Here is a 15,360-nt window from a genome sequence, read left to right as displayed (position 1 = left end):
TTCTGCTTTTTTGGCCTTTCTCAGGCTCACTGATCAGCCCTCTCTTTTCAAGTCCCCTGTTATAAATCGATTTCTCAAAGGCATTACACACCTTTTTTCTCCTATTCCTTTCGTGATGGCTCAGTGGGTCTTGAACCTGGTTCTTAAATACTTGATGTGCGCTCCCTTTGAGCCTCTTCACAACTGTCCTCTTAGTCTCTTAACCTTGAAAACTGCCTTCCTGGTGCCATCACCTCTGCTAGGCGAGTGAGTGAGACCCAGGCTTTTTCTTGTGAGCCTCCTTTCCTATCGGTCCATCCGGACAAGGTTGTGCTCAGGCCCCGTCCTTCCTTTTTGGCAAAAGTTGTTACGGCCTTTCACATTGGGCAGACTATTGCCCTGCCCGCCCGCTTTCCAACTCCGCATCCTTCCAGGGAGGAAGACCGGTTCCACCGCCTGGACCCAAAGCGTGCGCTTTCATTTTATCTCAGCCGCACACAAAAGTTCCGGGTGGATGACCAACTCTTTGTTTGCTATGTTGGCACCAAGAAAGGTCGGGTGGTACACAAGAGGACTATCTCCCGCTGGGTTGCCTTGTGCATCAAGGCCTGTTACTCGTTGGCTAAAAAGGAACCTTCTGTGGGACTGCGTGCTCATTCCGCCAGAGCTACTGTAGCCACTACTGCATTGGGATGTGGTGGCCCCCTGCAAGACATCTGCCAGGCAGCCACGTGGGCCTCGCTGCACACGTTTACCAAGAATTATTGCCTGAACAGCCAAGTCCGGAGAAACGGCTTCTTTGGCTGTTCTGTTCTCCGTGACTTTCTGGTGTAATCTTGGTTCGCAGACCCACCGCCGGGGTTGGTATTGCTGGGGTATCTATTCTAAGGTAAGGAATCTATCACTACGTGTTTCTTTCAGATGAACAAGTTACTTACCTTCGGTAACTATATATCTGTAAGAAACATTAGTAGTGATCGATTCCTTACAGCCCACCCATCCTCCCCGTTCTGCGAACTGATTTATAGGGTTAAGGTCATACCTTTCAGGGCCCTAGTTTCAATGCACCAGTGGTCAGTTTCTTGTATGGCGCTGCATGACTGGCGCAGAAAGTCGTGTACAGAACTGACGTCAGCGTGCGTGGGCGGCATCTAAGTAGCGCCCGCGACATCATCTCGGGGACCACGATGCCAGCAACGGACGCGAAGCCGCACAAAGCCACCTACCGATGCCTAGAGGTATTGCTGACGAAAAGCTTTCCGGATCCAGTCTGACGCCTGGGGGTAATTCTAAGGTAAGGAATCTCACTACTATTGTTTCTTACAGATATATCGTTACCGAAGGTAAGTAACTTGTTTGTCTATACCATTGTTAGATTGCATCCAAGAAGGTCAACAGATGATTCAGAACCTGGCAACAGCTTTCGTTAATTTATCATGGAATGAAAAGAAATATAAGACTTGCATCCTGATCCAAGTAAACACTGAATCAGTGGTCTCAGCTAGCAGCAGTGCAACAGAGATCCCGAAATAATTATACGCCTTACACTGCTCTGCTGGACAAAGAAGGGAGAAAATGTGACAATGTGGAAACGCATACACATTTTTGCAGTAGACACAGTACAAATCACATATCGGCAATGGTGGCAAGGATTGATCAACAGTTGTGGATTGATTTGGGACCTCTAATTGCAAAATTACCTAAGGAGGACAGAATTTTAAAAAATGCTATTGTCCACGATGGATAACAACCCTTCTCTTCATTGAGCAAAGGTTGCATCTCATATCGAATATAGACAGATCAGCAATGCAACTGTTATGCTTTGTTAAGGATGGATAAATTGCACCTCCTTCCGACCTGAGGTGCAATATTTATTTTATTTTTATTTATTGAGTTTTAAATAGCACAAACATGATTCATGGGTATCAAAACGCTTCACAATTACATGTCGTAAATCGTTTATATTAGAGCAGGTGTAGCAGTAGTAATATACCTATGTTTCTAGTGTGTAACATTCGTATCGGTTCCAACAATAGCAAGAATAGGATTAGTTTGGGGTACAATAGGTATAATAGTAGTATTTTACATATGGTTCCGGTGTGTACCTTTCGTATCTGTTACAACAATAACACAAGTAGGATCCATTAATTTTAGTAGTGTACAGCCTAAGGTGCTATCGTAGCTAACTGTTGAGTTTATCCTTACATACGTCATTGTCCTGTTAAGGTAAACACCTATATCAGATCTAATTGGCATAACTCTTCGATCATTGGTGCGGGCTGTTTTGATGTCTATGTCATCTTTCTTGTGTAGGATGCATCCATATCTGACAGGACTATGCAGTGCCTAGCAGTTAACCACATTGCAGATGATGATCAATCGTTGTTTAGGGTAGGAATTTGCTCATTAGGAAGATCTTTGCTTCACTCGTAAAGGTTGACGTGTTTGGATTTTTTCTAATGTTAGGAGGGAGTGAGTTCCAGATTCTGGGGGCTTCTCCGGAGAATGCTCTCTCATACCTTTTCTTCTTCTGAAAGATGGGAGGTTTCAGCAAAAGGTCTCTGGCTTTCCGGGATGGTCTGCCTCCACCGGATAATTCAATTACCATTTTTATGGCTGCTATATTGAATTCCGTTTTTTGTGCATTTAATTTCAGATGATTGCTAGTTAACCAATGTAATGTCACTTCTACAGCCTCATTCATTGTCTTGATCTCTTCCAGTGACGAGATCTTGATGTAGATCTGAGTGTCATCTCCGTACATGTGATAGGAGATGCTTGCGTGCCGGAGAATCTCTGTAAGGGGTTCAACATGTAGATTGAATAGTGATGGAGATAATAATCCTTGTGGAACTCCAATCCAATTTGGGCATGGCAGGAATAGCTCCTGGTTGATCAGGAATCTTTGTGTTCTGTAGGAAGGATTTAAACCATTTCAGAACATTTCCAGATAATCCCATCCTGTCTTAAAGCCGGGCTAGTGATTTTTAATGATTTACTGTGTCAAATGCAGAAGACATTTCAAGGAGAACTAGTAGACATGTTTCATTGTGATCCACGAGCATGTAGCGCATCAGCCACTACATGTAAGATTGCGGTTTCTGTACTGTGGCCAGGTCTGAAACAGATTAGCAGTCGTCCAACAGACTGAAATTAGTGATGTGGTGGCCAGCTGATTTTGCACGCATTTGTCAAGTAGTTTGGCTAGTAATGGGATTTTGGTCACTGGGCGAAAGTTGTTTCGGTCTGCCGGGTACCCTATAGGTTTTTTGATAATGAGGAGGGCTTGACCTGTTTTTAGGCACTCTGGTAAGGTCTCTTGAGATAGTGAGGCATTGATTATTTGCGTCCATATGGGGACGACGATGTGGTTGATTCTTTTCAGGCATTTTGAGGGGAGGGGGTCATTGTAGTGAATATTTGGTTTGATATCTGAGAGAGTTTTGGCAATGGTATTCTGGTCATATAACTTGAAGGTCGACAATTGTGCTTTAGTTTTTCATCATATCTTGAGAGGTGTGCATGGTAGCATCATTCTGTGATAATAATGGGCTAGAGAGGTTGTCAGCTGCCATCCTGAGTTCTCTTTCTAACGAGTTGGCCTAGTCTGTGAAGAATGTTGAGAATTCCTCGCAGCTCAGTTGAGTTTTTGTTGATTCTTGGCAGATTTGGCCAATTAATTGGATAGTTGTTTTAACATCTCGAAGAGTTTCCGTGGTCTGTTTTTGGCATTATCCAATACAGATCTAAAAAATTCCTTTTTGTATTTGAGAATGCTTTTGTTGTAGTCGCTTCTAGTTTTCCTGAGAGTTTTTAGCTGGGGGATGATGGGTGCTGTCTCCCTTTTCTTTCTGCTAGTCTCAGCCTCTGCCTTTCTTCATTTAGTGACCCATTAAACTATGGATTTTTATCTTTCTCTGAAATTCTTTTCAGTCTTAGCGGCATGGTGGAGTTGATTATATTAGTCATTAATGCGTTGTAGTGATCTGTGAGTTCGCTAATGTTCAACAAGTTGTCAGGAGGATTTAGATCCTTCTCACATCGTGCTACTAATTGCTCCATATTTGCAATAGTAGATCATTGACATGTCATCTGATGACAGTAACATATTTGGGGAAAAAAGATTGAAGATGCACTCCAAACAATCAAAACGGCCAGTGACTCAGCCAGGTCTCTAGAGGTTCTCCAAATTTGCCATCCTTTCCAAAACTACAGACCTCCAAATTAAAGACCGTTTCAATGAAATTCTTACCGTGGATACAAGCAGTAAGGCTCTTATGGTCAAGAGGACTGACCACAAAAACAGTGGAATTAACCAGAAAAAACAATGCAATGAAAATGAGGAAATCAATTGTCTACGTACACCTGCAAAGGGGGAAGAGCCTGAAGGGTAAAGAGTAGCGATTTTGTCCCTTCTTTTTTGTTATATAGAACAGGGCCTAGCACCCATTGCAGCATATTTAAGAAGTAACAACTGCACAGTCTAACCTTTTTTTGGACAACTGGTTAGCAAGAGTTAAAAACTTTCACAGTTGTCAACAAATGATCAAAAAGACAATATCCGTGCTAACAGGCTTAGAACTAGAACTCAACAAACTAAAAATGAGTCCTCACTCCATTGACAAAAATAGTTTTCCTGGTCTCAAGAATCCCAGCACACACAGGAAAGCTTTACCCGTCTCGGGTAGTAGAAAGAAACTCATGCAGCAAGCATCGACGCAAAATGCAACGGTGCGAAACTTCAAATTTGATAGAGACATCTAGCCACATATTCCTTAACTTAGAATATCCCCAGGCATGAGACTGGATCCGGAAATGTTTTGCAGCAGCACCTCTGAACGACGGCGGACCCAGCCGGGCCGTGCCCTAACGACACCACATCTCCGACTTACCTGGGAGGCAAAGGCTCAATTGGCGCCGGGGGTGAACCCGCTGGCAAGTCCGTCGGAGACCCCACAAGAAGCAGAGGTACTGAGGAAGCCCCAGTAATGGGAGAGGACCCAAGGGAAGCCTGCAAAGCCGTAACATAGGCCTCCATTTAAGCCCGAGTCGCCCCCACACCCGGAAAGGGCGAATAGAGTGGGGATGACCGGAATGTTCCGGGAACCAGTGTCCCTGACAACAGAAGAAGGTGAGGTTGAAATTCTAAGCCATAAGCGCCTCGACCTACTAAGTGGAGAACGACGGCCCCGGACCCCAGAGGGCGATCAACGGCGGAACGAACAGTAGAGGGACTTGCCATCAATGAAGAGGCCAGGGGTGAGAGGACTCCGACCGGGACAGCCGCGCCGAGAGAAGCTTCAGACCGCGCGCCCGCCGAGACTTCAGTTTCTGACGTTGGCAGGCTTCACAGTCCGTGGAGTCATGGTGCTCGCCCAGACACCACATACAAATAAGATGCGGGTCCGTTGCGGACATCTGCCGCAAACCAGGAATTACAAGATTTAAAGCCCGAAGTCATCGCACACTGTTCCTGCACGAAGCGTCGAAAAGGAGGCCTGAAAACAGGCCAGAGGAACCACTCACTCCGGATCCGGGTTGCACGTGGCAAAGAAGGAAACGGACGTCAGCACGCCAGGAGGGACTTATATGACCTCGCTGACGTCATGTACGTGGACGACATCAGGGCTGGGTCGTGTGGCGCCATCCCCCGGCGCACAGAAGTGCTGCTGCAAAACAATTCCTGATCCGGTCTCACGCCATGGGATATTCTAAGTTAAGGAATCTGCGGCTAGACAACATCTCTACCAGATACATCGTTACCGAAAGTAAGTAACTCGTACATCAGGTCTAGGGACCATGTCCACAATAACTCCAATATCTTTTGAGGATACGTATAATTCAAGAGCAGCTTTGTGCTCTGTGGCTTCATATAGCAGGGGAGTGGACCGATTTTAATACAAATCACTCCATCAATGAAAGCTTTTGTCTCGGCCATACAGGATAGGCATGCTGATTCATACGTACAGCACAACTGAAATGTCCCATATAAGGAAACGGGGATGGACAAGGCTCAGAAGTTATGGAACTTGGCGATCAACAACAATGTTGAATTGAAAGCGGAGTAAGTCCCAGTAATAGTCAACCACATAGCAGACAAACTCAGCAGGCAGTACACAATTTTGCACGAATGGGAAATAGACAGGAAACAGTTAGCCTTGGTATTGTGTATAGAGTTGTACTCTGTAACTTTTCCTGATTTCGTTTGAAATTAATGTCCAAATTTCAAAAGCCAACTATATCGATGGTGAGGGGGAATTAGAGTGCCCCTATTAGTGACCACGCAGATTGTGGATTTAGCTCCGATTTCCCCTGCTGTATCTGGAAACCTGAATACCTGCAAAGAGTGAAAATATCTGAAGGGCACACTCCATGTTCAGCTCTGGTTCTGCCAGATATAACAGTATATCCTCTGCATATAGGGAGGTATGCTGTTCCCAATCATTATCCCACTGTACGCATCCATCGCTTTATTGAATCTCCTCCAAACTCTTTACTCTTTCTAGGCCAAGAGCCAGGAAATTAAAATGAGCAGGGTGTCATCACTGTCTATGTGGAAAAGCACCAGTGCTTAATCACTAGTTATAAAGTCTATTATACAAAGTCTTATCACAGAAGTGTGAGCTGGTGCTAGGCTATTGTTCGATAATCTTGCGGATGACCACTTTCTCAAGGCCTGTATCACTCAGATTGATCACCTGTGCCGGTCTCGGATGCTCGGACCAAAATCTGTTTTCAGATGGTTCAGCGACTTATTTTTGTTGTCTTTGTTTTTCCAGACTTGAATAGTAGATAGAAAGTCCTTCAGACAGTCAATGTTGCTGTCAGTTGAGATCCTGAAACAGAGTTGTATGTAGTCTCTGTATTGAAGATGTTCTCGTTAGCCAGGAGTTCACTCTGTGGCCCTATATAGAGGTTACTACAGAGATACATTATGATCAGGTGGTGCTTATGTGGAATTGCTGCTGTTTGTTGCTCACGTGGGAGACACACCATTTCAAAACTATGCAATTGAATAGTATTTGAATACCCAGAGTTTTAGTACGACTTGATGGTCAACTGTTACTTAAGCTTTGGAGAATTTGAGGAGGCCGGGGTGTTACCAGCTCTGTACTTCATTGCTGACCAAATCCTTGCTGTTTGATTGCGTGTGTCGTTTGGCAACAACTAACTTTTCATTGATCTTCCAAGCAGTGGAAGGTGGTGTGGTTAGTTCACGAGTTGAGGTTGGCCTTCCCTAGCAGAGGCCCACAAGACAGATTGGGGTAAGAGATCTCAAGAGATGGAAGCATTGACTAGGGTGCTCAACAGAGGAATGAGTGCTTAACTATAGGTTGGCTTCACTATTAACCCCTTCGACGCTCATGACGAGCTGGGCTCGTCATGAGGTAGCCTCCTGCTACGCTGATGACGAGCCCAGCTCGTCATGATACATGCGATACCGCAAAACTCAGCGTACGGGCGGAATTCCGCCCGCACGCATGCGGTTAAGGAAGAGATGATGTCTACATGGGAGTTGTCTTTGAGTGAGGTGGAGGTTTGCCATGTGGTCTATGGTGAGAGGTGTGTTCACTTGGAAGCATTTTCTGAGATAGCGGATGACATCCTGCCATATAAATGTGCTTCCTGGTCTTGTATAGTTTTGTGTTGAAAAATATATCCATGTACTGAATGTATTGTATTGAAAACCGTATTTGCTGGCCAGTGGGGCTGATGCAATGTTTGATAGCACTTTACTTCAGTTGAGCTAATCGTTGATAATGGTAAAGGTCGTTACTTGATGATGACTTGTAAGGGGTTGATGCTGTATATTCTCGAGCTAGTAGTTTGTTATGGATTTGTGTCCTGAGCAAGAGTGGATGGCTTGAAATATCATAGGTGATAGAGACATTAACCTTCCAGCCAAATGCAAAGGCTCTTGAAATACTAATCATCATGCTACTTTTCATAAAAGATCATATTTAGTCTTGGCCAACTCCATATCCACGTTTATAATGGAACCTTCATTCTAACCTGTATTGTCTACCCTACCTGTCCATCATTCTTGAACCACCACCTACAGAGTAAAGAAATAAATGTGAGATCATATCCTTTTGTAAAACACTTTCCTTAAATTAGATCCAAAGTATATGGAATGAAAAATATGGGCCTTTATATAAAGGGAATGCACTTGTATGAATAGCACATCTAATAATTTACATATGGATATTATATATGAATGTTTTTGAATCATCAAATTGTAAGATAAGATCTGTATTTGCTAGGCACCGCACATTGCAGAAAATCCTACAGAAGACCACGTTCACTATCCTCTTCTCCACCACTGGCTCCACCAACTTCCAGATACACCCTTCATACGCAATTTGAAGATGCACTGAATAAAGACGCAAAGGACCAAATGAAAAGCTTACGCAGAGAAATACAGAACGAACTGGATCAGCAGAGAATAAAAGCGAAGGTAAGTCTCCTGGCTACACCTATGGATGGTTTGCAAAAGTGTTTTGCTTGTTCTTTTAAAGTGAAGGAAAATGATTGTTCTCACTTTCATTCATTCATAAACTTTATTCGACAGTTAAGTCATAAAAGCACAAACATTAAAAACATTAATCAAAATACGAAGCAATCTAAAAACATTCATTTTATATCACAAACACAAAGAACAAGTTATATATTCAAGGAGTGACTGAGGCCAGAGCTTCTGACTTTGGAGTTGGGAACTAGATTCAAGTCTCGGCGTCGGCTCAACATCCTGTGATTCTGGTCAAATCACTTCATCTCCCTGTGTCTAGCAAGAATGAATGTGTTTAACGTAACTGGTGCTCATGTATAGCGCTCTGATTCCTCCCGGTCGGGGTCGCACTATATAAAACTGTAAAAAGAAGGGGAAAAAAGCATGTAATTGTCACACCTTATTTGTGCACATACTCAAGTATACTTATGTAGGAATGGTGATGTGCACCATATGTTTTGAGTGGTGAATGGAGGAATAGATCTATAGCGTGCCAAACTGACTCCACATGCCTTTCCTAAAAAAAGGTCGTCATGGGAATATGGCCTGGTTGTGCCAGGAACTACTCACTCCGTGCCAGGGAGGGCCCAGAATTCCACACTTCTTGCCAGAGATGCCCTCGCGCTGTAAACGCGGTGCCTGCGTGAACCCTCTCTGCACCCTGTCACCCAGTGAATGATTACCATGGACTTCACTCTGCACTCGGAGAGCTGAGCAACGGTCACTCCACACTCCCTCTCAGACACTGCACACTGCAGAGGTAACGGGTGCTGCATTCGACTTGCAGAGAGCAACTTTTCCCTGAGAGCGATCGCCATGCGGTGCGCACGCCCTTTCAGAGACCACCAGGTCCTGTACACACGCTCCCTGCCAGGGCACGTCTCACTGTCCCCAGAGAGTAGCGGTCACTGTAGCCTTCTCTCCAGAAAGCACCATACCTGCACACTGCTCCCAGACTGCACCAGTCACTCACTATACACTCCCTTCCAGGGAATAACAGACACGCACGTCCATGCAGAGAGCATACGACACTGCACAGTTAATTGCAGGGAATATCTTGTGTTTCACACTGCTTCCAGGGAGCACCAGAAGTGCGTAAATACTAGCACTGCACGTGCCTCAGAGAGCATCAGAATTGAATAATAGGCGTTGTGTACTGTTTTCAGAGAGCAACAGCAACTGAACCCAGAGAGCGCCCTGCGGTACGCACTTCAATTCAGAGACAGCTAGGTCCAGTACACTCCCTTCCAGAGAGAACCAGACAGAGCACGATGCTTCCAGAGACCCCAGCCAGGGCACGCTGCTCTCTGGCGGCACAAGTTATCTCCCCATGACAGTGATTGAAAGGGCCAGCCATAGTTATAGGAAGTGTGCAATGAAAGTTCATTCCAGTCAGACAGACCTATTGTATTGTAGAGTGTGGTGTCCCTGAAGCGGGCTCAACATTATGGTTAAAAAAAAAAATGAAACTGAGCGCGGTGTTCCTAAAGCGGGAGCCGCGCTCAGAATACACATTTTTTGTAAAAAATAAAAAAAAGGTGAAAGAACGAACGGGGTCCATGAAGCGGATGCTGCGTCCTTCTAAAAAGTAGTAATTCAAAAAGCTTCGGAGCCAGTAATGTGGGGATAGGGGGCAGCCGATGTTAAACTTAGAGCGGCATAGCGCTCTATACGAGAAGCGGTGGGCATGTTGCAAATACAAACAAAAAAGCAGCCGCCATTGTTTGTCCCCATAGTCAATAAACAAAATGGTTCTCATCCACATGTTACACCGACTGTGTGACAAGCTAAGTAAAAGGTCCAGTCGTAACAAATGGAGAAAAGCGGTACTAACAAGCCTCATAATGAATCAGAAGCTAGCGTTTACGAAGGACAATGACATAAGCCAATGACAAATATGGACGGAGAGTGGGAGACACTTCAAGAACATACCCTAATACAGCATGCATCGCAGAGCGAGCAGCGTATGTGTGCTGCCCTTAGGCTCGACCTAATGACTAATACCTGCTACCCAAGCCATTCTTGTAGCTTTGGGGGAGCCTGAAATAGTTTGAATTGTCACACTTGTAGGAGTGTGATGTTGAGTAGCTCTGTTGCTATTGTTATTGGCAGGGTCTATGGTGGGTGCAGTGGCTTCCTGACAAATTAAGCACTGGTTGTGTGACTGTATATCCATGGTCATTGTGAATTTCCACATAGTGCATGGGGGCAGACGGAGAGATGATGCAGCCTTAGGGGATTACTGCGTACATACTCACTGGGTCCTGTGGGCTGGCGAGTGTGCCAGGTCCACTCCTTCCACGGACCTTTACAGGTGTAACTGAACAAGGGATAAGTAGTGAGCCCTAGTACTTGCGATTGTGGCCAAAGCCCCTTGTCATTCATCTATTGTGCTTTTCTGTATAGGCATATCAGAGCACTGTTAAAGCAGTAAGAATTGTTTTTATCCATCTTGGGCGGCAACCTGAAAAGTCCAAGCTGATGATATAGGGATACCTGCTGAGGAATCATGCTTTACATCTGTTGAGACTATCCTCAGATGATCAATCAGTCAATCAACCAATCAGGAATTTGTAAAGCGCACGACATACCCGTGATGGTCTCAAGGCGCTGGGGGTGGGCGCTACTGATCGAACAGCCAGGTCTTGAGAAGTCTTCTGAAGGTCAGCAGGTCTTGGGTCTGTCAAAGGTTGGTGGGGAGGGTATTCCATATTTTGGCAGCAGGGTGGGAGAAGGATCTGCCGCTGGCGGTCGTTTTCCGGATGCGTGGGACTGTGGCGAGGGCGAGGCCGGCTGAGCGGAGGCTGCGGGTGGGGGTGTAGAAGCTGAGTCGTCTGTTGAGGTATGCTGGTCCGGCGTTACGTAGGGCTTTGTGTGCGTGGATGAGGAGTTTAAAGGTTATCCTCTTGTTGATGGGGAGCCAGTGTAGGTCTCTCAGGTGGGGGGTGATGTGGCTGCGTCGGGGGATGTCGAGGACCAGTCGTGCTGAGGCGTTCTGGATGCGTTTGCGCCGTCTCAGGAGCTTGGTTGTTGTTCCTGCGTAGAGGGCGTTTCCATAGTCCAGCCTGCTGGTGACGAGTGCCTGAGTGACGGATTTTCTCGTTTCGGAGGGGATCCACTTGAAGATCCCGCGGAGCATTCGAAGGGTGTTGAAGCAGGATGCAGAGACGGCGTTGAGCTGCTTGGTCATGGAGAGGGTGGAGTCTAGGATGACCCCCAGGTTGTTTGCGTGGTTGGTGGGTGCTGGGGCTGTTCCCAGCGAGGTAGGCCACCAGGAGTCGTCCCAGGCTGAGGGGGTGGAGCCGAGGATGAGGACTTCCGTCTTGTCAGAATTCAGCTTCAGCCTGCTGTCCTTCATCCATTCGGTGACGGCCTTCATTCCCCTGTGGAGGTTGGCTTTGGCGGTGAGAGGGTCTTCGGTGAGTGAGATGATCAGGTGGGTATCGTCGGCGTAGGAGATGATGTTGAGGCTGTGCTGGCGGGCGACGTGGGCGAGTGGAGCCATGTAGATATTCAACAGCGTTGGGCTGAGAGAGGATCCTTGCGGTACACCACAGATGCTCTCGGTGGTCTTGGAGCGGAAGGGAGGGAGGCGGACGCTCTGCGTTCTGCCGGAGAGGAAGGATGTTATGTTATGTTATAAATGTTTTTATATCGCGCTCTGCTACTACAGAGTATCCTGGCGCGAAGAGTTAGGTTATCCAGAAAAAAAATGCGCATAGGAAAAATAATTATATGGTAATGTTAAACAAATGTGTTTTGAGCCCCTTCTTGAACATAGAGATTGTCGGAGACGCTCTTAAATGCAGGGGGAGAGCGTTCCAGGCCCTGGCAGTCTGAACTGAAATGAATTGACCGCCCAGTCTTGAATACTTAAATTTGGGCATGGTCATTTGGTACAAATTTGCAGAGCGAAGAGCGCGACGGGGAACATACATGACAAACCTTTTTTGCAGATACATCGGACCTAATTTGTGGGTGGCCCGAAACGCGAGAACCAAAGATTTAAACAGGATTCGATGGGCGACTGGGAGCCAGTGAAGGCTGCGCAGGTGAGATCGCACACTGGCTCTCCTAGGAAGTTGGAATAAAAGCCGCACAGCCACATTTTGGATGACCTGAAGCCGCTGAATAAGATAGGCAGGTAGGCCACTGAACAGTGCGTTGGCATAATCGAGCCTAGACAGAATGAGGGCGCGCAAAACCGTTTCTTTAGCCTCTCTCGGGAGGAGTGGGAAGAACATTTTTAACGCCTTAAGAGTGGCAAAGCAGATACCAGTCAGTTTTTTTAGATGGTCTTCAAACTTAAGATCCTGCCCGAACCAAACCCCTAGATTTTTCGCCGGGCCTCCTATTGATTTAGGGCAGGGCAGATCGACTGGCTAGATGAAGTCCCTGAAATTCTCCGGAAAGGTACCATAAAGAAGAACCTCTGACTTTTCCTCATTACACTTAAGCTGTGCCAGGGCAAGCCAGCGGAAGACAGAGGCCAGACACGAGCGCACCACCGAGGTATCCAGATTGTCCTTCGGCCAAGTGAACAACAACTGGGTGTCGTCGACGTAGGCCATTATTTTGGCCCCCAGCTGCTCTGCCAGATGAATTAGGGGGGTCATGTAAATGTTAAACAGCAGCGGGCTCAATGTGGACCCCTGGGGCACACCTGTGGTAAGATTCTTTGGCCGCGAGGCATAAGGCGGAATCCACACTTGTTGCTTCCTATTGGTCGAGAAAGAGGTAAGCCAGGAAAGGACACGTCCAGAGATGCCCACCTCCGCCAGCCTGGCCAAGAGCAGAGCATGGGGCACCGTGTCGAAGGCGGCAGAGAGGTCCAACAAAATCAGGACCGCTCTGCCGCCCCCGTCAAGACACTCCCGGATGGCCTCAGACACCTCCACCAGCGCCGTTTCTGTGCTAAAAGCCGCCCTAAATCCAGATTGAGGTGGGTGAAGGGCCTGAGAGGATTCGATGAAATTATCCAGTTGTCTGAATACAATCTTCTCGCAGACTTTCGCGAGCGCAGGAAGCAGCGAGATGGGACGATAGCTAGAGGTGGCCGATGGATCCTGCCCTGCCTTTTTCAAAAGTGGAAGAAGTTTGGCTTGCTTCCAGCAAGAAGGGACAGTGGCAGAGGAGAGGGAGAGGTTCACAATCTGAGTAGCCTCCTGGCAAACAATGTTCGCCACCCCCCCTAGCATCCTCGCCGGGCAGGGGTCCGAAGGCGATCCCGATTTCAAAGATTCAAGGACTGCCAGCACATCCGATTGTGTGGCTGGATTGAAGTTCGTAAATTGGGCGCTGGTTTGAGACAACTTTAGAGATGGAGGGACGGGTAGAGACTGAAAATTGCCACACACCCTCTGTAAGTCAGCTTGGATTTTAGCGATTTTATCGTAAAAAAAAAACGAAAGTTCTTCACACCAGAGATCGGAAGAAGGTAGCACGGGAAGCGCAGCACATGGAGATCGAAAGCTCTGAACTATGGCAAAGATTTCTTTGCCCTTATTATCCGCTTTCTCAATCCTCCCAGCGAAGTAACTGCTCTTGGCGGCCCTAATCGCCGCATAGTATTCCTTCTGTGCTGTACGCAACCTGCTCTTAGTCTCAGGTAGATAGGCTTGACGCCATACCCTCTCCAGTTTTTTACAGCCAGATTTAAGTTCCCGCAAGGAGTGGGTGAACCAGGGTGTAGAGGGAGTGGACCTAATCCTCTTGATCCGACCCCTGTTAGTAGGCATGATCGACCCTTGTTCCACCCAGGAGTTGAAGACACTGACCGCGGAATCGATCTCCAACGGCAGAGCTGGACGGTTTCGGGCAAGGGAGTCAGAGAGTAGCCAAATTGATCCGCTGAGAATGAGCCTGAAGGGGATTCCCCCTGCCCTCATCTCTATTCAGGGACCAAGCAAACTGAATCAGAGCATGGTCTGCCAGGTAACCCTTTCCGGGGGAGTCATGGTGATCTCAAAATTAGAACACACCAGATCTAGAAGATGACCAGCCTCATGAGTTTGGGTATCAACCCATTGAGTAAGGTGAGCCATAGAGAGAGCTTCACCTAAGCGGATGGCCTCGTTAGAGTCGCACAAGTCAACGTGTATATTAAAATCACCCAAAGGGAGATACCTTGTGAGTTTCAAGGCGCGCGGAACAATGACCTCCTCCAGCCCCCCCAACAAAACTACCTACATGGCCCGCAGGGTGGTATAGGAGGGTACCTCCCAAGGTGAAGTGAGGGGAAAGCACCACAGAAAAATGGATCAGCTCTGCCTCCCCCAAGGGGTCTTGAGGTTCGATCGCAAAAGCCCATTGGTCCCTATAAATCACAGCAAGGCCGCCCCCTCTACCTGTCGAGCGGTCAGCCCTGGTGATCCTGAAGCCACGGGGTATTGCAAGCTCCACCACCGGAGCGCAGGACTCCGTAAGCCATGTCTCTGTGATAAAGAAGAGATCAAGCTGATTCTCATCTAAAATCTCGAACACATCAGCAGCGTGTTTCACCAGAGACCTGGCATTAATGAGCCCCGCTTTACTAGCCGTTGGGTTAGTCTTCGCCTGCTCCAAAGGGCACGGCGAGGACACAAAGCAGAATTCACATGAGGAGCAAATGCGCAACAGGCTATCTGACACATCCCATGGACTATCAGCACCACATCTAGCAATATTCAAGGCAACTAACTGTTCGGAAGAATACCTTAGGGGAGCGCGTTGTCGAGTCCGTGGGAGGCAGGCAGGAGCACTGGCCCTAGGCCCGTCTGGGACACGGACGGGCACAGACGGGCCCTCCTTTGGCGCTCCTTCGGCGCGCAGACGGCGCGCCCGCTGCGCGTGCCCGCTGCGCGCTCGTCTAATCATGGCGTTATGAAGGGTCG

The 15,360-nt window shown here is 47.3% G+C and overlaps 1 protein-coding gene across 1 annotated transcript in view; it reads left to right on the top strand.

Annotated features, from left to right (window-relative positions):
- The window catches only part of CEP95 (centrosomal protein 95), a 754,590-nt gene that overhangs the window by 510,699 nt on the left and 228,531 nt on the right, over positions 1–15,360 (top strand). Inside the window, exon 13 of the mRNA XM_078654338.1 lies at positions 8,244–8,437. Coding sequence (XP_078510464.1) covers positions 8,244–8,437 — 194 coding nt within the window. The remainder of the gene's footprint in view (positions 1–8,243; positions 8,438–15,360) is intronic.

This window comes from Lissotriton helveticus, chromosome 7 (assembly GCF_964261635.1).
Source record: "Lissotriton helveticus chromosome 7, aLisHel1.1, whole genome shotgun sequence".
NCBI lineage: Eukaryota > Metazoa > Chordata > Amphibia > Caudata > Salamandridae > Lissotriton > Lissotriton helveticus.
Note: the sequence above shows the minus strand (reverse complement) of the source record. Positions and strands in the feature narration are given on the sequence as shown.